General features: G+C 47.9%; 1 protein-coding gene across 2 annotated transcripts in view; it reads left to right on the forward strand.

Annotated features, from left to right (window-relative positions):
* The window catches only part of LOC128930603 (glycoprotein Xg), a 47905-nt gene that overhangs the window by 19750 nt on the left and 6529 nt on the right, over positions 1–21626 (forward strand). Inside the window, exons 5-8 of one of the 2 annotated variants that reach the window (XM_078362403.1) lie at positions 2005–2067; positions 5127–5189; positions 7913–7960; positions 19765–19800. In XM_078362403.1, coding sequence (XP_078218529.1) covers positions 2005–2067; positions 5127–5189; positions 7913–7960; positions 19765–19800 — 210 coding nt within the window. The remainder of the gene's footprint in view (positions 1–2004; positions 2068–5126; positions 5190–7912; positions 7961–19764; positions 19801–21626) is intronic. The other variant, XM_078362404.1, reaches the window with a different exon arrangement.

Here is a 21626-nt window from a genome sequence, read left to right on the forward strand (position 1 = left end):
TGACAAGCACCTGCCACTATGCCTGGCTAATTTTTGTATTTTCAGTAGAGATGGAGTTTCACCATGTTGGCCAGGCTGGTCTCTAACACCTGACATTGTGATCCCCCCGCCTTGGAGTCCCAAAGTGCGGGGATTACAGGTGTGAGCCACTGTGCCAGGTCCCCTATTGTCTTGAAAGTAACAAGACAGGCATGGATTCTGTTTGATGCAGCTGTTATGGGGTGAATTATGTCTCCTGGCAAATTCATACGATGAAGTCCTGACCCCAAGTTTCCTCAGAATGTGACTGCCTTTGGAGATGGGACCTTCAAGGGGGAGATTCAGATAAAATGAGGTCACTAGGGTGGGTCCTGATCCAATAGGACTGGCGTCCTAGTAAGAGGGGATGAGGACACGGACACACACAGAGGAAGGACTCTGTGAGGACACAGGGAGAAGACGGCATCTCCAAGCCCAGGAGAGAGGCCTCAGGAGTAAGCCCAGGAATGAATGCAGTCAGAGATTGTGTATGTCTGGAGGAGGGGAAGCTGACAGAGGAAGTCATTTTGAGGGCAGGACGGGCTGACCTCACAGTGAGGGGCCGAGAAACGTCCTAAACCAAGCTGCCAACCCGGCTCCTGAGCTCCGGGCAGTGTTTTCTGCCCTGGAAACCAAAGCTCCCTCGTGTCTGGTCCCCACTCCTCTGTTTGGCCCCCAGGCTTCCATAATCCCCACAGCTGTTTCATTTTAGAGGCCTCGAAAGAGAGTCTAGGCCAGGCATAGTGGCTCACACCTGTAATCCCAGCACTTTCTGAGGCCGATGTGGGTGGATCACCTGAAGTCAGGAGTTCAAGACCAGACTGACCAACATGGTAAAACCCTGTCTCTACTGAAACTACAAAAATTACACAGACATGGTGCTGTGCACCTATAATCCCAGCTACTGTGGAGGGTAAGGCAGGAGAATTGCCTGTACCTGGGAGGAGGAGGTAGCAGGGAGCTGAGATTGCACCATTGCACTCCAGCCTGGGCGACAGAGCAAGACTCTGTCTCAGAACAGAGGAAAAAGTAGAATCCAGGCAGAACATGGTGGTCCACGCCTGTAGTCCCAGCTATACTCAGGAGGCTGAGGCAGGAGAATGGCTTGAGTTCAGGAGGCAGAAGCTGCAGTGAGCCGAGATCATGCCACTGCACTGCAGCCTGGGCGAAAAGAGCAAGACTCCAACTTAAAAAATAAAGAAAGAAAGAAGAGTCCCTGGGAGACAAAGCTCATAGTAAACTTCACAAACGTCCAAAAGTCATTGCAAAAGTTTTAAGAACTTTAAATGAAGCCGGGCTCCGTGTGGCTCATCCCTGGGCTCTTAGCCCTTTGGGATGACAGGACAGGAAGATTACTTGAGGCCAGAATTTGAGACCAGCCTGGGCAACATAGCAAGACCCTGCCTCCATAAAAATTAACAAAATTAGCTAAACATGGTGCTGTGCACCTGTCGTCTGAGCTACATGGGCGGCTGAGGTGGGAGGCTCGATTGAGTCCAGGGGTCGAGGCTGCGGGGAGCTATGATTGCCCCACCGCACCCCAGCCTGGGCCACAGAGCAGGACCCTGTCTCGAAACAAGAACCGAACAAATTCAAATGAAAGGGTGTGCACCGGCAAGATGGAAATATGACACGCTACAAAGGGTCAGATGCTTTCATCCTCATATTGGTGACTGACTTCTATGGCAGTGGTGGCATTTGTAAGAGCCCTAAACAGGGAAACGTCAGCAGAAGACGCTCTGCCCTGTTAATCTCAGAGGCCCGCAGACTCCTTGCTGGAAGCACCAGTGGGGTGAGCTTAGAGTAGACAATGAAAGTGTTTTTAACTGTAAGCTCTGAAACAGTGCTGTGAATGGCGTCTGCATGACTGGCTCTGTAAAAGGGATGGGCGGTGACATCTTTTCTGTCTGGCAATCTTACTTACAGGTGGTAGCTACCTGAACTATGTCGCTATGTTTCTAAAACCATCCTGTTGTTTTCCAACAGTTCTCTACCCAACGCTGAAGCCACGTCCTCAGCCCCAGCCTGGCAATTCCGGCGGCAGTGGGGGTAATGCTTGTTATTTCTTTATTTTACGATTTTATTTTGTTATTTACTTTGGAGACGGGGTCTCGCTTTCTTGCCCTCACCGGCGTGAAGTGATGTGACTGCAGCCTCGGTCTCCTGGGTTCCAGTGATCTTCCTCCCTCAGCCTTTCAAGTAGCGGGGACAGATGCACACACCACACACGACTCCTTTTAATTTTTTTTTCAGAGAGAGGATCTCTCTATGTTGTCCAGGCTAGTCTTGAACTCCTGGCCTCAAACAATACTCTCCCTCAGCCTCCCAAAATGCTGCGATTACAAGCATTAGCTACTGTGACCCAGCCTGGTAATAAGTATTAAAACAATTTTCTAAGTGTTTTGGGCCAGGCACCGTGGCTCAAGCGTGTAATCCCAGCACTTTGGTAAGACAAGGCAGGCAGATCACCTGAGGGCTGGAATTCGCCAGCAGCCTGGAAAACATGGTGAAACTTCGCCTTGATTAAAAATAGAAAAATTAGCCAGGGACGATGGTTACACCTGTACTCACAGCTACTTGGTAGGTGGAATTCTGTCAGAGCTGCAGGGGGCTGAGATCATGCCATTGTACTCCAGCCCGAGCAACAGAGTGAGACTCTATCTCACAAATAAATTAAAATGAAAATGAAAAAGCTGTTTTAGTAACATCCCTGTTTTTATTATTGTTTTGAGACAGGACTTACTGGGTTGCCCAGGCTAAAATGCAGTGGCGGGATCACAGCTCACTGCAGCCTCTACCTTCTGGCCTCAAGCAATCCTCCCACCTCAGCCTCCTGAGTAGCTGGGACTACAGGCAAACACCACCCACCTGGCTAATTTTTCCTTTTTGGTTGTTGTTGTCGTGTGTGTGTTTAGGGACAGGGTCTCGCTGTGTTGCCCAGGCTGGTCACACACTCCTGGCCTTGTGATCCTCCTGCTTTGACGTCACAAAATCCTGGGGTTACAGATGTGAGCCACTGCGCCCAGCCCTAGGAAACAGCCTTTTAAGCCAAGTGCAATGGCTCTTGCACTCCCCAGAACCTTTGTGCCTGCTGCTGGGACTTCGGCTACACAGGCCTGTGCCCCTGCACGATCTGATTAGAGGCACTCACTTAGTCCCAAAGCGCTGGAGAGTCCTTGCTAAGGGAGTCTTCCTGCCAAAACAAAGCACAACCACCACACTGCCTTTTGCAGTTTATACATTTTCTTTTCTTTCTTTCTTTTCTTTCTTCTTTCTTTCTCTTTCTTTCTCCTTTCTTCCTTTGGTCCTTCCTTCCTTCTCTCTCTCTTTGCCTTTCTTTCTTTCCTTCTTTCTCTCTCTCTCCTTCCCTCCCTTCCTTCCTCCCTTCCTCCCTCCCTCCCTCCCTCCCTCCCTCCCTCCTTTCTTTCTTTCTTTCTTTCTTTCTTTCTTTCTTTCTTTCTTTCTTTCTTTCTTTCTTTTTCTTTCTTTCTTTCTTCTCTGCTACTCACGCTGAAATGTGCTGTGTTTCTTGTGTCTCTGCTACTCAGGCTGAAGTGTGCTGTGATCATAGCTCACTGCAGCCTCCAGTTGCTGGGCTCAAGTGATCCCCCATGTCAGCCTACTGCAGATAGGACTACAGGGGAAAGCCACCACACTCAGCTCATTTTTCTGTAGAGACAGGGGGTATTATCATTTTGTCCTGGCTGATCTCCAACTCCTGGCACCAAGCAATCCTCCGGACTCTACCGCCCAACAAGCTGGCCTATAGGTGTGAGCCGCCGCAGCTGCCCTGCCTTTCACTCAGCATCTTCCTACCCCAGAGTGACGGGGGTGCACATGTATGGATTTCTTATAGACGCGCAGAGACCTGATCACTTCTCTATGCACCAACCTTGGACAGGAAACGCAGAGTCCAAGGCTTAATTAGGAGTCCAGGAACCATACGAGGATGGTCTCCTTGGCTCTCATTTGAGCCTGAAGTAGCTGAGTCTATGGCAGAGGCCGTCAGAGGGCAGAGGCCCAGGTGAATGCGGCAGTGGGACCTTTGTGAGACCCACAAAGGACGTTGTAGGAAATGAGGCTTGCAGGCGGCCTTCAGTATTGAGAAAGCTCTCAGGCGGAGTCTCAGGGCTCTGGGATCTTCTCTGTCTTGCATGTACCTCTAGTTTTGGGGGAGGAAGCAGGTAGGTCTCCTGTCGGGGCAGCAAGGAGCAGGAAGAAATGGATGAGACAAGTCTACCGGGGTGGGCAGCGGTGGTGCCCTGGATGCCGAGAGAGACAGAGGGATGGTGCAGGTTTCAGACAAAATACTTGAGCAGGAGCTTGAAAGGAAAAAGGGGAGTGTGTTGTGGGGACCTGGGGAGCTGGAATTCTGCCTGGGAAGTCGGCCAGTGCCAACGCCAGGGGCAGGGGTGGGCGGGGGTTAGGAGCCTGCCTATGGTGATGCTGAAGCCCCGGGGCGGGTGCCTAGTTGATGGGCCAAGAGGAGCCGTCAGGAGAGAAGGAAAAGCCCCGAGTCTCCTTCAGGCTTGTTTCAGGACTCGGGGCAGGATAGGAGATGATGGTGGAGGATTCTGAGCAGGGGACGGCCTGGGTGGGAGCGGGACAGAAGGAGAGCTGGACAGGGACGTGGTGACAGGCGACACTGGCTCATCCAGGAAGGCAGGCCAGGAGGGAGCAGAGGGAAAGGGGCGTGCAAAGGTCCAGAGCAAGAGCAACGGGGACATCCAGGGAAGGAGGGAAGTGCAGGGCATTGTGAGACGGGGCACCCTGAGAGAGGGGTCCAGGCAGCAGGCAGACACCGCAGCCTGAACTGCACCCCAGCTCACGGTCAGCCCTGGGAGGGCTTTGAGCAGAAGAGGGGAGAGCCCCCACACCATGAGGCCACCTGCCGCCGTCCTGGGCCCCGCACATGCCTCCTACAGGCTGGGCGGCCGCCCAGGAGGTCATTTAATGCCTGGTGCCTCTGGGCATCCTGCCAAGAGCCCGTTGGCATTGACATCCCAATGCTCTCCTCCAAAACCTGCCCCAGTGTCCCCAACGCAGAACCGCTGTGAAGGGGACCTCTGGAGAGGACGTGTTAGCAATGCTGTGTGCTCTGCCCACAGGTTATTTCAATGATGGGGACCGCAATGACGGACACTACCCGCCCAGGCCCAGGCCACCTGCAGGTAGGTGCTGAGCCTCCCCAGGCGGGACACGTGGATTTGCTCAGAGAGGGTGGTGAGAGGCCTGAGGTTGGGGAGAGAGGGACGCCCAGTCCAGGGGCAAAGTTGGTCACGGGTGGACGATAGGCTGGTGCAGGGGCTGACACAGAAGGCCCCGTGGCTGCATCAGTGGCGTCGCGGTCTGGGCATCTGTCCGCCTCTCCCGGCTGGTGGACGGGATAGAAACAAAATGAACAGATTCAACTGGAGGCTCCATGGACACACGTGTGGGCATTTCTGCTCAGACTCCACATGCGCAAGTGTGGCCGTCTGTGCTCAGACTCCACATGCAGAAGTGTGGCTGTCCGTGCTCGGACTCCACATGCACAAGTGTCACTGTCTGTGCCTCGACACAGCTTCGTGTACATGTGTGCTTAGCCCCCTCCATCTGTGTGTACACGAATGTTCCACGTCTGTATCTGTGTCTCTATATGCTTTCAAATATACATAAACACATATACATATGCATGGATATGGGTTTTTATGTTTTTATATATGTATATTTCTGACTTTATACACATGCTTATATATCTTTATACATGTACATGTTTGATATTTGTGTATGTCTGTATATTTATATACCAATATAGGCTTTTATATGTAATTATGTATCTATATGTATATCTTTTAATATATCTTTACATATTTTTAATATATCTTTATGTGTATCTTTGAATACATATACATTTTATATACATATTTATATTTCATGTGTATGTTATATAAATACCCATCTTTACATACATAATTAAGTATATCCCTTTACTTATACATATCTTTATATATGTACATATATACCTTTATGTATATATGCTTTTATATGTGTATGCATATATTTATAGATTCACTTTTATATATACACATATATATCTTTGTATGTGTGCATAAATTTATGTGCACTTACGCCTTTTTGTGTATATACCTTTATTTACATTATAAATATATATACACACAAAGTTATATATACATGTGTATGTATCTTTGTGTAGGTATGTAAATGTCTTTATATATGTATACAAATATCTTTATATATTTATATACAGCTTTTATATATGTATAAACTCTTACATAAGTACATATTTTATATGTCTGTATATGCATATTTTATTTTATTTATTTCCTTTTTTTTTGACCTGAAGTCTTGCTCTGTCACCCAGGCTGGAATACAGTGGCACAGTCTCTCCTCACTGCAACCTCTGCCTCTCAGGTTCAAGTGATTCTCTTGCCTCAGCTTCCTGAGTAGCTGGGATGACAGTCGCCCTCCACCATGCCTGGCTAATTTTTGTATTTTTGGTAGAGATAGGGTTTCACCATGTTGGCCAGGCTGGTCTCGAACTTGTGTCCTCAAGTGATCCACCCACTTTGGCCTCCCAAAGTGCTGGGATTGCAGGCGTGAGCCACCACACCTGGTCTATATGTATATCTTTTAATATATCTTTATGTGTATCTTTATATACATATGCATTTTATATGCATTTTTATATTATGTGTGTACATTATATAAATGTATGTTTTATACATATATAAATATATACCTTTATTTATATATCTGTATATATGTACATATATCCCTTTATGTATATGTGCTTTTATATAAGTATGTGTATATTTATTTATACAAACTTATGTCTTTATGTGGATATCTTTATACATAGATATATGTATATATCTGTATATAACCTTTATATATGTGTAAATATCTAAGTATATATTTTATGTGGATATATGCATTCTTTGTACATGCACACATTTGTTCATATCTCTTCATATTTGTATGCATATATAGCTTACATGTTTCTATATTATATATACATATATACCTTGATATATGTATGCATACTTTTTTAGATATGTGTATATATACTTTTAGGTATATGTGTGTGTGTGTATATACACCTTTATATGTGTACATATATCTTTATGCACACAGACATATGTAAAACCTTCTAATATAAAGTTTTCTCTGTAATTGGAGGTGAATGTCTAGCAAGAATCTTTCATATGGAAATGCAAGCATGGCAATAGGAGGGAGAGGTGCGTGCAACACTGGGCTGAAGAGTTGACGTTTGAGGCTTTAGTTTCAAGCACGTGAGGTTTCTGGTGTGTTTAGTTCTGCAGCTTTCCTTTAGAAGACATAAAGGACTTGTCTTAGATATTTTGCAGAGCTGGGCATGTATCCTTCGGACACCCTGATTGCATCCCGTCATCTATTCTGCCACGTTTGCTTGCAGTAAATAAGGAGCATTGTCTTGGAATTTATAACATTAACAATCAGGAATAAACTAAAAATAACTAGTTATTTTTGAGAAGAGAAACTAAGATATTTATGATTGAGACCATCTTCTGGAAGGTCCTTCTAATCCTGCCTCGCTGTGGCTGTCCTCATATAGGTTTCTCAGCAGGAAGAGGGTTAGCCTGCAGGAATTTGGCGTTCCCGGAGTGTTTGTTCTGTGATGGCAAAGTGTGTTTTATAGCCAGAGCTCAGTGTTGGCTTGAGTTTTCCCACAGGGACGAGGAAGCTTTGGTGTGGCCTCCCTTGACTCTCCCCGATGCTGATCACTCTTTGGAGCTCTCTTGGGAATGACACAGTCACTTGACTCCCAGTGAGCTGGACAGACCAACACCTGCAGGAAATTCCATGCTCGGACACCTCAACATCCTTCAACTCTACCTTCTCTGTCTAACAGGAGGCGGCAGCGGTGGTTACTCCAGTTATGACAACAGTGACACACACGGTACCCCCACATCTGGGCACGCGGTGGTGGGCTGAGGGCGGGAGGGGTCGTCTCTCTGGGATCCCGGTTGCATTCTGCCCTGGGCCTTCTACCTGGAGTCTTTGGTGAGTGGGATGCTCTGTGCTGGTGCCTGGTCTTCTGAGAACCTATTTGTGCTGAGCTGTCTGGTTTCTGTTCCCCAGGAGGGTGGGTGCAGCCACACACACACATACCACATACACACGTGCACACACACACACGTACACATGCACACACTGCATACACACATACACACACACATACACACACGTACACACACATACACATACACCTACACACCACATACACACATACATACATACACACGCATACACACATATACACACACATACGCACATACACACACACCTCTGTTTAGGTAAATGTAAACAGCAAAGAAGTATACAACAGATTAGAGAGAGAGAGCATCCAACAAATGGGAATCCAACGAACGGGAAATTCTTTAGGGGTGCAGCTCACTTACATCAAACACAATAGAAAGCACTTGCTTTTCTTTTTTTTGAGACAGAGTTTCGCTCTTGTTACCCAGGCTGGAGTGCAATGGCACGATCTCGGCTCACCGCAACCTCCGCCTCCTGGGTTCAGGCAATTCTCCTGCCTCAGCCTCCCGAGTGGCTGTGACTACAGGTGCGCGCCACCAAGCCCAGCTAATTTTTCTATTTTTAGTAGAGACGGGATTTCACCTCCTTGACCAGGATGGTCTCGATCTCTTGACCTCATGATCGACCCACCTCGGCCTTCCAAAGTGCTGCGATTATAAGCGTGAGCCACCGCGCCCGGCGAAAAACACTTTCAATGGCTGGGAGTGTTGACTCCGCTCACTTCAACCTCCGCCTCCCGGGTTCCAGCAATTCTACTGGCTCAGCCTCCCGAGTAGCTGGGATTACAGGCATGTCCCACCACACACGGCTAATTTTTATATTTTTAGTGGAGACGGGGATTTCATCGTGTTGGCCAGGCTGGTCTCGAACTCCTGCCTTCAGGTGATGTGCCCTCCTTGGCCTCCCAAAGTGCTGGGATTATGGACCTCAGCCACCGTTCCTGGCCTTGAGTAACCAGTCTTTTTAACTACTGTGTGCCAAGAGTTCCTGCAATGCGGGAAGTGCTTTTCTTTCTTTTCTTTTTTTAAGATACGGTCTAATCAGGCTTTGTGAGAGCCGCGGCTCTTGGCCCCCTAAATTTTCTCTGAAAATCACTGACATGAGGCGGCTTAACTGATAGGAGAAAAAGCGTATAAATTTATCGAGCGGGTGTACACGCAAACCATCAGAACCATCACCAATCGGGTGCAAAAGCTTATAGAGCCTCTTTTCTAACTTTTATCTTAGGTTCGGGGGTCCTTGTGTAGGTTCGTTATATAGGTACGTGTGTCACAGGGGTTTGGTGCGCAGATTATGTCACCACCCAGGGAATAAGCATAGTACCCGGTAGGTAGGTTTTCCATCCTCACTCTTCTCCCACCCTCTGCCCTCAAGGAGGCCCTGGTGTCTGGTGTTCCCTTCTTTGTGTCCATGTTGTCAATTGAGAAAAATGATGACACAAGTCTACAAGGTTTATCTGCCAAAGTTGAGGGTGTGCACCCAGGAGACAGGTCTGTACCTTCCTCCAGAGATGATTTTGAAGGCAACAAATTTAAAGGGGAAAGGGTGGGAAATTGAGCAGTACATAAGTTTTATGGAAGAGGGGGATGGGGAAAAATAGTTATTCATGCTTTTGTCTGGCTCAGTGAATCTGTATTTTTTACCTAAGACGACATAAACGAATGGGGCAGAGGGAAAATGCAGGGAATCTGCATTTTGCATAAGATAATCTGGACAAAATGGGATGGGGAGCAATCAGATATGCATTTGTGTGTGGTGGGCAGGGGCGACTGCACCTGTAAGGAAAAGCTATCCATTTGCATTGTTGTGGCGAAATTTTAACAGCTCACTAGGAATTACCTTATAAGCAAAATGTGGGGGAGACGTGTGGCTTTTCATCTTGTAGCCATTTTATTTAGGTATGAAAATGGGGGGGCAGGTTTGTGTGACCCACTTCCCAGGTTGACTTTTCCCTTTGGTTAAACGGGTTCAGAATCACAGAATTCCATTTCCTTTCACAATGCGCACTCCATGTTTAGCTCCCACTTGTAAAAGAGAACACACGGCATTTGGTTTTCCGTTCCTGCATTAGTTTGCTTAGGAGAATGGCCTCCGCCTCGATCTGTGTGCTGCGAAGGACATGATACTGTTCTTTTTTATGTCTGTGTAATATTTCACAGTGTATACGGGCCACATTTCCGTATCTAGTCTACCACTGATGGGAACCTAGGTCGATTCCATGTCTTTGCCATTGGAGTTTGTTGTTTGCTGTTCTTTGCAGGAAGAATGTGCGCTCAAAGCGTGGCCCAAAATAGGTGATGTTGGTCAAGCAGGTTTACTAGGCAAGTCGGGAGATGAATGAGAGGGAGGCAGGAAGAGGCCTGGCTGGCAAGGGGGCCCTTGTCATGCAGATGAAGCTTCCCAGGTGGCAGCGCTCAGAGACAATCAAAGTGAGTGTTTCTTTTCAGGCCTGTAAAGGTGTCAGAGTCAGGTATGTCTACATAGTTGGTGGGGAAGGCTGGTCTCCGCACCCTAAGCTGACTATGCAAATGAGCTTTCCAGTCGACTGCTTCCACCATGTCTGCCTCTTACTGACAAAGAGGAGGGAAGATGGAGCCACGATCCTGAACGTATCTGGTCCCTCCTTTCTGCGGCAGTCACCTGTGCACGCTCCTAGCTGGCTTGCCTATGTCTGCAGCTTAACTTTAGAGGCTGCTTTTTGTTAGAAAATGATTTGGGGTTGCTTTTCATTAAGAAGAAAAGCCTTACTGAGGACTCCCGCACCCCTGCTTTGCGCCTAAGTAATTAAGTAATTCCTTCTCAACTCCTGTATCAACTGGAGTTCTTGCTTTTTTTCCTTAAAACGGGGTCTCATTTTGTTGCCCAGAATGGACTGTGGTGGTGAAATCATAGCTCAGTACAGACTCAACCTCTTGGGCTCAAGCGATCCTCCTGCCTCAGCCTCCTGTGTAGCTGGGACCACAGGTGTGTGCCACCACACCTGGCTACTGTTTTAAGATTTTTTGTGCCAGGCGCGGTGGCTCACGCCTGTAATCCCAGCACTTTGGGAGGCCGAGGCAGGTGGATCACGAGGTCAAGAGATTGAGACCATCCTGGTCAATATGGTGAAACTCCGTCTCTACTAAAAATGCAAAAAATTAGCTGGGCGTGGTGTCGCGTGCCTGTAATCCCAGCTACTCGGGAGGCTGAGGCAGGACAATCGCTTGTACCCAGGAGGCAGAGGTTGCGGTGAGCCGAGATCGCGACATTGCACTCCAGCCTGGATAACAAGAGCGAAACTCCATCTCAATAAATAAATAAATAAAATAAAATAAAATAAAATAAAATAAAATAAAATAAAATAAAAATGCAAAAACTTAGCCGTGGTGGTGTATGCCTGTAATCCCAGCTACTCGGGAGGCTGAGGCAGGACAATCACTTGTACCCAGGAGGTGGAGGTTGCGGTGAGCTGAGATCGCGACATTGCACTCCAGCCTGGATAACAAGAGCAAAACTCCGTCTCAAAAAAAAAAAAAAGAATTTTTGTAGAGATGGGGGTCTCGCTATGTCTGTCGCCCAGGCTGATTTTCAACTCCTGGCCTCAAGTGCTCCTCCCACCTCAGCCTCCCAAAGAGCTGGGATTCCAGGCGTGAGCCACTGCACCTCATCAAGGCTGGAGTTTTATTACTCAGGTCAGTCTCCCCCAAAATGTGGACACTGGGCTTTTAAAGTGTAATTTGGCCAGTAGGAGACCCTGGAGTAGGGAATGCTGATTGGCTGGTTAGAGATGGAATCAGAGGAGGGAAGGGGGTTCTTCTTGCTGTCTTCTGTTCCCATGTGGGATGGCAGAACTGGCTAAGCCACATTACCAGTCTGGGCAGTGCTGGCTGCTGCATCTGAATGCAGGGTTTACCACATACCTCAACTTCAACCGTGGGTTTTACGATAGTGGTGCTATCCCCCGAAGAGGTTTGGAATCTCGTGGCCTCTGGTTGCATGACCCCTAACCCGTTAGTGTAATCTCTAATCTTGGGTCTAATCTGTTACTCTTTCAAAGGCAGTCTGATCCCCAGGGAGGAAGGGGGTTTGTTTCAGACAAGGGCTGTCATCTTTGTTTCCATGTGACTGGAAATTCCTACTGAGGTATCTCAGTCTGTGTTCAGGAATGAACAAGGGCGGTTCGAAGGCTAAAGGCAAGATTCAGTCAATTAGGTCAGACCTCTCTGTCGTCATTTTCTCACTGTTACAATTTCTGCAAAGGCGGTTTCAATTTAACTTAAAATGTGAGGCAAAAATCAAATTTACTATTTTTACAGAAAGCCCCCGGGAGTTGTTTTTTTAATTATTATTCTTTTATTATTTATTTATTTAGAGACATGTTTTCACTCTGTTGCCCAGGTTGGAGTGCAGCGGTGCAATCACAGCTCACTGCAGCCTCAGACTCCTGGGCTCAAGCAATCCTCTCACCTTAGCCTCCTGAGTAGCTGGGGCTACAGGCATACACCATCATGCCCAGCTAAATTAAACATTGTTTTTTGTAGAGATGGGGTCTTACTGTTGTAACTGCCCAATGGGTTTACCTTGCCCCCTGCCAGAGCTGATTTATCAAGACAGAGGAATTGCAATGGAGAAAGAGTAGTTCATGCACAGCCAGCTGTGCCGGACACAGGAGTTTCATTATTACTCAAATCAGTCTCCCAGGCATTCAGGGAGCAGAGTTTTTAGAGATAATTTGGTAGGTAGGGGCTTGGGAAGTGGGCAGTGCTGACTGGTGGGGTCAGCATATCCATCCAGTGCAGGGGCTGCAAAGTATCTCAAGCACTGGACTTAGGTTTTACAACAGTGATGCTATCCCCAGGAGCAATTTGGAGGGTTCAGACTCTTGGAGCCAGAGGCTGCATGACCCCTAAACCATAATTTATTTATTTATTCATTTATTTTTTTTGAGACAGTGTCGCTCTGTTGCCCACACTGGAGTGCAGTGACGTAATCTCAGCTCACTACATCCTCCGCCTCCTGGGTTCAAACAATTCTCCTGCCTCAGCCTCCCAAGTAACTGGGACTACAGGTGTATGCCATCACGCCCAGCTAATTTTTGTATTTTTATTAGAGACGGGGTTCCACCATACTGGTCAGGCTGGTCTCACGTTCCTGACCTCAGGCAAGCCACCCGCCTCGGCCTCGCAAAGTGCTAGATTACAGGCGTGAGTCACCGGGCCCAGCACTAAACCGTGGTTTCCCATGGTGTAGCTAATTTGTTAGTCCTATAAAGGCAGCTAGGTCCCCAGGCAAGGGGCAGGTGTTTTCAGGAAAAGGCTATTGTCAGTTTTGTTTCAGAGTCAAACCATGAACTGAATTTCCTCCTAAAGTTAGTGCGGCCTATGCCCAGCAATGAACAAGGACAGCTTAAGGGTTACAAGCAACATGGAGTCGGTCAGGTCTAACCTCTCTCACTGTCATCACTGCCTCGGTTATGATATTTGCAAAGGTGGTTTCGCCATGTTGCCCAGGCTGGTCTTGAACCGGGCTTCAGCGATCCTCCCAGTTGGCCTCCCTAAGTGCCGAAATTACAGGCCTGCACCACTACATCCGGCCCACCTTGGAGTGTGTCATATGAAGTGAGCTGTCCCCACATCCCTACAGCCTAGGAATGAGCCTTCTGTGGAAATCCTCTGTCTGTGAGGAGCTGTTCAGGACGTGTTCTTTTGTTCTCTGGGATACTCATGAATTAGAAAGAAATCACTCATCAAGCGGTTCTCCTGAGAGTCCTGACCATTTCCTGTTTTCCTGTGAACTTAGTCTCAGGATGTCTGCGCTGTGCCATTTTTGGGGAGACCATTATCTGGGTCCTGAATGGATCAAAGCATACCGGTCAGGGTGCTGCTCTATCCCTGGGGCAAAACTGAAGGGAAATGTCCCTGTGCTCCTTGGCAGGGCCGGGACCCCATGGAAGCACAGCCAGGTTGGGGGCATGATGCCTGTGCTTCTCTTTCGACCCAGATGCCTGCTCTCCGGCCCCCACAGAGTGAGGCTGTGAGTCAGCACTGGGATTAGCATTAGCAGGAGGTACCTGCTGGGATGCAGGCCGCAGCCAGGGATGAGTCACCCAGCTGCTCCCCAGACGCAGCAGCAAAGAGTGCCAGGCCTGTTCCTGCCTCCTCCAGAGCACTGAGGGGTGAGAGCTGACCTTGGCTGGCCTCCCTCCAGAGAGTGGGGAGAACGCTTCACTCGCTGTTTTTAAATGCTAATGGCCAGGTTTCTCTCATACCCGCTGTTTTAGTCCGCTAAGGCCGCCCTAGTAAAGTAGTACGTACGGTCTGGAGTGCTGAAACCAAAGGAGCTTCATCTCCCACCGTCCTGGAGGCTGGAGGTCTGAGATCCAGGTGTGGGCAGGGCTGGTCCCTCCTGAGGCCTCGCTCCTGGGCTTGGAGACACCGTCTTCTCCCCGTGTCCTCACTGGGTCGTCCCTCTGTGTGTGTCCTCACCTCCTCTTCTGTTGATATCTCTTAGTCCATTTCAGGCTGCTGTCACAAAACACCATAGACTGGGTGGCTTAGAAACAGCAGATGTTGATTCTCCCACAGTCCTGGAGGCTGGAGGTCTGAGATCCAGGTGTGGGCAGGGCTGGTCCCTCCTGAGGCCTCTCTCCTGGGCTTGGAGACGTGGTCTTCTCCCCGTGTCCTCACCGGGCCATCGTGTGTCTGTGTCCTCACCTCGTCTTCTCATAAGGACTATGGTCCTTTGGAGCAGGGCCCACCCTAGTGACCTCCTTCTACTTTAATCACCTCTTTAAATACCTTGTCTTCAAACACAGTCACAGTCCTGATCCCCTGGGGGATAGCACTCACTCTGAATTTGGAGGGGGACACAGTTCAGCCCATAGAACCCACCATCCATATAAGTCATTCCACTTCAAAATCAGCACAAAGCATTTTTTTTTAAATCTCAAATCTGTATTTTAAAAATCGCTTTTAACACATTAGAAAAATAAAGAAGAACTTTTTTGTTGTTGTTTTTTCTGAGACAAACTCTCACTCTAGCCCAGCCCGGAGTGCAGGGACGTGATCATAAATCACTGCAGCCTCCACTTCCTGGGTTCAAGCAATCCTTCTGCCTCAGCCTCCCGAGTAGCTGAGACTACAGGTGCACATCACCACATCCAGCTAATTTTTTAAATTTCTGTTTAGTAGAAACGGGGTCTCTCTGTGTTTCTCAGGCTGGACTCCAACTGAGCTCAAGTGGTCTTACAGCCGTGGCCTCCCAAAGTGGGAGGATTACAGGTGTGAGTCACCACACCCAACCCGGAGAAACTCTTTTTTTTGTGTGGAGTTTCACTCTTGTTGCCCAGGCTGGACTGCCGTGGTATGATCTCAGCTCACTGCAACCTCTGCCTCTCAGGTTCAAGCGATTTGCCTGGTTCAGCCTCCCGAGTAGCTGGGATTACAGGTGCCCACTACCATGCTCGGCTAATTTTTGGTACTTTTAGTAGAGATGGGGTTCCACCATGTTGCCCAGGCTGGTCTCGAACTCCTGACCTCAGGTGATCCAACCGTCTCGGCCTCCCAAAATGCTGGGATTATAGGCGTGAGCCACCGCACCCAGCGAGCAACTCTTTTTTTTGGGGGGGGGGAGGAAGGCAGGAAGGGAGAGAAGAAGGACGGTAGGGAGGAAGGAAGGGATGAAGGAAGGAAGGAAGGGAGGAAGCGGGGAGGGAGGGAGGGAGGGAAGGGAAGGAAGGGAATCAAGCAATGAGAGAGACATTGCCGACCTGGATCTAGAGGTTTACAAGTTGATTTCTTTTTTTTTTGAGAGAAAGAAAGAAAAAAAAAATCAGTAAAGGAGAGGAAGAAAGAGGAAAAGAAAGAGGGAGAGTAAATGGAAATATTGCTTTATTTTGAAAAAAATTGGGTATTAATAATGGCCCATCAATGTTTCATTTAAACTTATGGGTAGGTGTGGTGTGGTATGGACTAAAATGTATATTTTGTGTATTTGAAGTGGAGAGCTCTATAAATATTTATTAAGTTTACTTGTTCCAGATCTGAGTTCGAGTCCTGGATATCCTTATTAATTTTCTGTCTCATTGAGTCTAAGTCTCTATGTATCTAACTCCTGCTTTTTATTTATTTATTATTTATTTTTGCTCTCCATTTGGTTGGTAAATCTTTCTCCATCCCTTTGTTTTGAGTCTTTGTGTATCCTTGCATGTGAAACAGGTCTGGATGTAACCTGCCGTTGGGTTTTGGCTGTGTCTTTTGATTGGGGGATTTAGTCAATTTAAATTTAGGGTTGCTGCCATTTGATGTTGACTGGCTGTTTTATCCATTCGTTGGTGTAAATTCTTCTTTATGTTGGTGCTCTTTACTTTTTGGTATATTTTTAGAAAGGCTAATACTGGTTGTTTCTTTCTGTGTGTAATGCTTCTTTCAGAAGCTCTTGTAAAGCAGGCCTGGTGGTAATAAAATCTCTGAGTTCTTGCTTGTTCATAAAAGATTTTATTTTTCCTTCAGTTGTGAAGCTTAGTTTGGCTGGATATGAAATTCTGGGCTGAAGGTTCTGTTCTTTGAGGATGTTGAATATTGGCCCCCACTCTCTTCTGGCTTGTAGAGTTTCTGCTGAGAGATCTGCTGTAAGTCTGATAGGCTTGCCTTTGTGGGTAACCTGACCTTTCTCTCTGGCTGCCCTTAGTATTTTTTCCTTCGTTTCAACCCTGGTGAATCTAACGATTATGTGCCTTGGGGTTGGTCTTCTTGAGGAATATCTTTGTGGTGTTCTCTGTATTACCTGGGGTTGAATGTTGACCTGCTTTGCTAGTTTAGGAAAATTTTCCTGAATAATATCCTGAAGGGTATTTTCCAGCTTGGATTCATTCTCTCCATCGCATTCAGGTTCACCTATCAAACGTAAATTTGGTCTTTTCACATAGTTCCACATTTCTTGGAGACTTTGCTCATTCCTTTTTATCCTTTTTTCTCTAATCTTTTCTTCACTTTTTATTTCACTAAGTTGGACTTTGACCTCTGATATTCCTTCTTCTGCTTGAACAATTCGAGTGTTTAAACCTGTGCATACTTCTCGGAGTTCCTGGATTGTATTCTTTAGTTCCTTTAATTCACTCATACTCCTCTCTAAGTTGTCTATTCTCAATAGGATTTCATCAAACCTTTTTTCAAAGTTCCTAGTTTCTTTACGTTGGGCTACAACATGTTCTTTTAACTCACCGAAGTTTGTTATTATCCATTCCTTGAAGAGTGATTCTGTCATCAGGATGCGCTCGTTCTCCATCAAGCCTTGTTCCATTGTCGATGTGGAACTGTGATCATCTTTAGAGGGAGAGGCGTTGTGACTTTGAGTATTCTCAGCTTTTTTACGCTGGTTTCTTCCCGTCATTGTAAATTTATCCTCCTGTCATCTTTGAAATTACCAACTTTCAGATTAGGTCTCTTGAGTGTGCGTCCAGGTTGTTAGTTCCCAGGGCCAGAGCAGCCGCGTTAAAACTGACGGTGCTTTTCTGCCCAGGATTCTCCTGTCTGGCTTCCTTCTTGTGTCCGTAGTAGGCGACTCTGCCTTCCCGGGGCTCCAAACCTCGGTCAGAAGGGGAACCGGTCCCGTTTACTCTGTGCTGAGCGCTGCCGCACCGAGGTGCCGTCACAGCCGCTGCGCCGGGCTCTAGTGTCCTGCTGGGGACCCATGTGGGTCCTCCGAACCTGTTTACTCTGCTCCGAGAGGTGCCCCGCCGAGGTGCCGGCGGAAGTGCTGCGCCAGCCACGAGAGTCGCGCTGGCCACCCGTGTGTTTCCTCCACTGGGGGATCTTCTGCTCCATGAGCGACCAGAATTTGTCTGAAAGTGTGGCGTCCTCTAGTTCTCCGCGCCTTCCCTGAGAGCTGCAATCCCGGGATGTTAGCGATCGGCCATCTTGGATCGTTCTCCCGCAACTCTTTTTTTAATGGGCTTTGATTACCATTTGTGGCCTGCGTTTTCAGCCTGTTGTCCTTTTTTAACAAATTTGCTGGCTTTCTGTCTTTTGAATGTCCAAGAAAACAGATTTGCCCATCTACGTGAGGCCCCCAGACCCTTAGGGGTGCACATCTAATGCAGCTTCCACCACCAGGCTCTTGAACAGTAAACAGGGGCGAGACGACACCTGCGCTCCTCCCCTGGCCCTGGAGAGCCCATAGGAGTGTCTGCAGCCTTTCAAAGCATCTCGCTCAGGTTTGCTGACCCGTTTGCTTCTGTGAGGTCATGTAGACTTCTCGGCCATGTCTTGCATTTCATGGTCTCTTTTCTACACTGAAGAAAGAGTGAGCTGTAGACTCAACAATCTTTATGGAAATACTGATGGTGAAGGAATGATGTCTTACAGAATGTGGCAAAACTGTCCATTTGTGAATAACGAATACACTGTCTGGGTGCTGATGGGAAGCTGGCGCTTTTATCCAGTGCACAACAGCCAACTGGCCATCCGGGTCCAATGTGCATTTTCCTTTGGCATCCGTGCTGGGGGAGATGCTGTGCATGCCATGAAGACTTAGTTTCTTGAAAGGAACCATGGCCCACTTACAGGTGTTATTGGGTGCATGTATGTGCACGTGTGTGTATGTATGCATGTGTGTTTGCGCACAGGTATGTGTGTGTATTGTGTATGCATGAACGTCCATGTGTGCATGTGGATTTTGTAATCATGTGTGTAATGCATGTGGATAATGAGTGCATGTGTGGAAGTGTCTGTGCACACAGGCAGATTGAGTGCCTGCATGTTTGTGTAAGTGGAATTTGCATGTGTGCATATTTGTGCTTGGGTCACATATGTATTGCATGTTTCCCATGTGTGTCCATTCACGTGCATATATTGAGGGGTGTGCTACCACACGAACACGTGGGTACTGCATGAATATATCATATGCATCTGTGCATGTGGAGTGTACGTATACATGCATAAGTACAGGTATGCACATACACACGGATGTGTTTATGTGTGTGTTTATGTGTGTGTGCATGCATGTGTTTGTGTGTTTCTGCATACAGGTGCACATATCGGGATGTGCATATGCACACGTGTACAGGTGTATGTTTAGGTAAATTGTGCTGTATATGTGCTTGTGTTGCCTGTGTGTGTGTATGCATATGTGTGTTTGTGCGTATGTGTGGGTATGTGCATGTGTGTGAATGTGTGCATTGAACGCATGTGTACTGTGTTGCATTTGCTTTTATGTGTTGCACGTGGGTAAATGCGTGTGTGTATGCACGTGTACGTGTGCTTGCCTGCCTTTTGTTGTGCAAGCTTGTTACATGCTACATGGTGTATGTACCTGCACACACATTTGTGCATGTCAGTGTGTGTTGCCCGTGCGTGTATGTTTGAATGGCATGTGTGTCAGTGAGCTTGTCCGCCCATGTGTGTTTCACATAGGCATGTACATAGACTCCCCGACCCTGAAATGAAAGCTGGTCTCCCTCTCCCTGGTATCATCCCCATTCCGCTAATGACTGTTAGACACAACACGCACATTCACCTTCCTCCACCTCATGCTGCTTGGCTGTCCCCCTCCCCCAACAAACCTGTGAATTCCCTGAAAACAGGGATGTGTGTGCTGTGCCGGAGTCGCATTCTCAACAGTGCCTGGCAATAGAAGGCACTGCATAAGCTCTGCTGAATAAACACGAGTGTCCTTTTCCGTTTACAGGTGGAGATCACCATTTGGGGCATGACTCCTCAGAAGGTAACTGATCGACTCACCTGGTCCCAACCTTTAAGAAGCACACACACTTTTAAATCAATGCCTCCCAACCCCACGGCTTCCGTGGATCACTCACACTTCCTATGTATGTACAGTAGCCTCTGAACAAAAACGTCTGAGCATCTTTGTTCAGAAGCTACTTGACACACACACACAACCGATCAGAGTTCAAAGGAGGGGCAAGCATTGGTATTCACTGCAGAAGATGCCTCCTCGCTCTCAGAGCAAGACTGTGAGTGCTGAGACTGCTGGATTTCTCCCGGTACCGCCGTTACTCTCCTTTCTTTAACCAGCGCTGACTTGAAACCCAAGCATGACAGGAGAAAGGAAGTTATGAACGCTCTGCCCAAAGAAGTCCTCAGAGTGCACCGTCAACCCTATGTCAGGTCACAGGAGGGAGAACTGTAAGTGCAGAGGCTGATTGTATCCGCTGTGGCTGGGAGAACAGGATCCTCATTTCCTGAGTCTGACTTAGAGAGCTGGACTGACACCTGCTTGAGTTTAAGCTGAGTTGAGGGTAAACGCGCTCAACCCAAGGCTCTTGTGTTTTCAGTTATGGGGGAGGAGAAAGTGATTGAAGGTGACCTCTACATTTCAATGCAGAGTGCCAGTACCAATGATTTTGGGGTATGCTGGCATCCTTAGAGAAATTCATTGATTCTCCTTTTTCCCTCTGTGGTGTAAAGCGACGTCCAGAGATGGAAAGGGCAAGGCAAATGAACAAGCAATTGCAGCCAACTCTGACGAATAATGTTCTGGAACATACGGGATCCTGTAGACTGGGTCAGGTGACGGAGGTAGGGCTTCCTGGACAGAACAATATCCAAGCCGAAGCCCAAAATATGGGTGGGAGGTGCCCAGGAGCAGAGCGAGGTGGCAGGGAAGAGAGTGTGCTGGGTAGAGCTGGATTCGCACGTGGGGACACCAGAAATTGTGTCGCCAGGTGTGGAATGCAACGGGAACCGGGGAAGGATGCAGTGGTGACTGGGGAAGATGGCCAGGTTAGCGGAGGTGGACTCTGCGCTTCATAGAACCTTCACAGGAAGGAGTCTGCCCCTGTTGCCATGTGGGTGAAGAATGGATCTGAGGGGGCGCCCTAAGACCCAGGGAGACCCCCTTTCAGAGCACTTCAGCACTCCCTGGAAATGACAACAGGCTGAAATCAAGCCCAGGTGAGGGAGGAGAAGAGAAGCGGTCAGCTTGGATGACCACTTGGTAATGACAAGTGATTGTCCTTGATTGATTTGTAAGAGATGGCAAAGAGGAAAAGCCATGAATCAGTCAGTTATGCTGTGTTACAAAAGACCCCAAAACATAGTGGCTAGAAATAACAGCCATTTGTTATGTTTATGATTACGTGAGCCAGCAACTTGGGCTAAAACCCGTCTAGTGCTCCTTCTGTCTCTTCTGAGCTCCCTCTTGTCTGCAGTCAACTGCAGGCATGGCCAGCGCTTTTATGATGTTTCCTGGGTCTTGTTAATGCATCTGGGGCCCTAGGTGGAATGGCTCATCTCAGCTTCATGTGGGTTCTGACATCCCTCCAGGAAGCCAGGCCAGGTTTCATCACATGGTGACCAGGCAGAATACCAACATCACGAAGAGAACCGTGCCTGGGCTTAGAGCCATCACGTCTTCACTTCTGTGGCACTCTGTTGGCTAAAGCCTGGATTCTCAGAATAAAGATGCGGTCCTCCTCTGGATGGGAAACACTGTGAAGTCGTATTGTGCAGTGTGTGCACGCAGGGAGGGGAAGAATACAGGGCTATCTCTCTCAGGAGGCAGGATGCGGCAGGTGGCAGCACCAGCTG

Source organism: Callithrix jacchus, chromosome X (genome assembly GCF_049354715.1).
Source record: "Callithrix jacchus isolate 240 chromosome X, calJac240_pri, whole genome shotgun sequence".
In the NCBI taxonomy this organism is placed as follows: domain Eukaryota; kingdom Metazoa; phylum Chordata; class Mammalia; order Primates; family Cebidae; genus Callithrix; species Callithrix jacchus.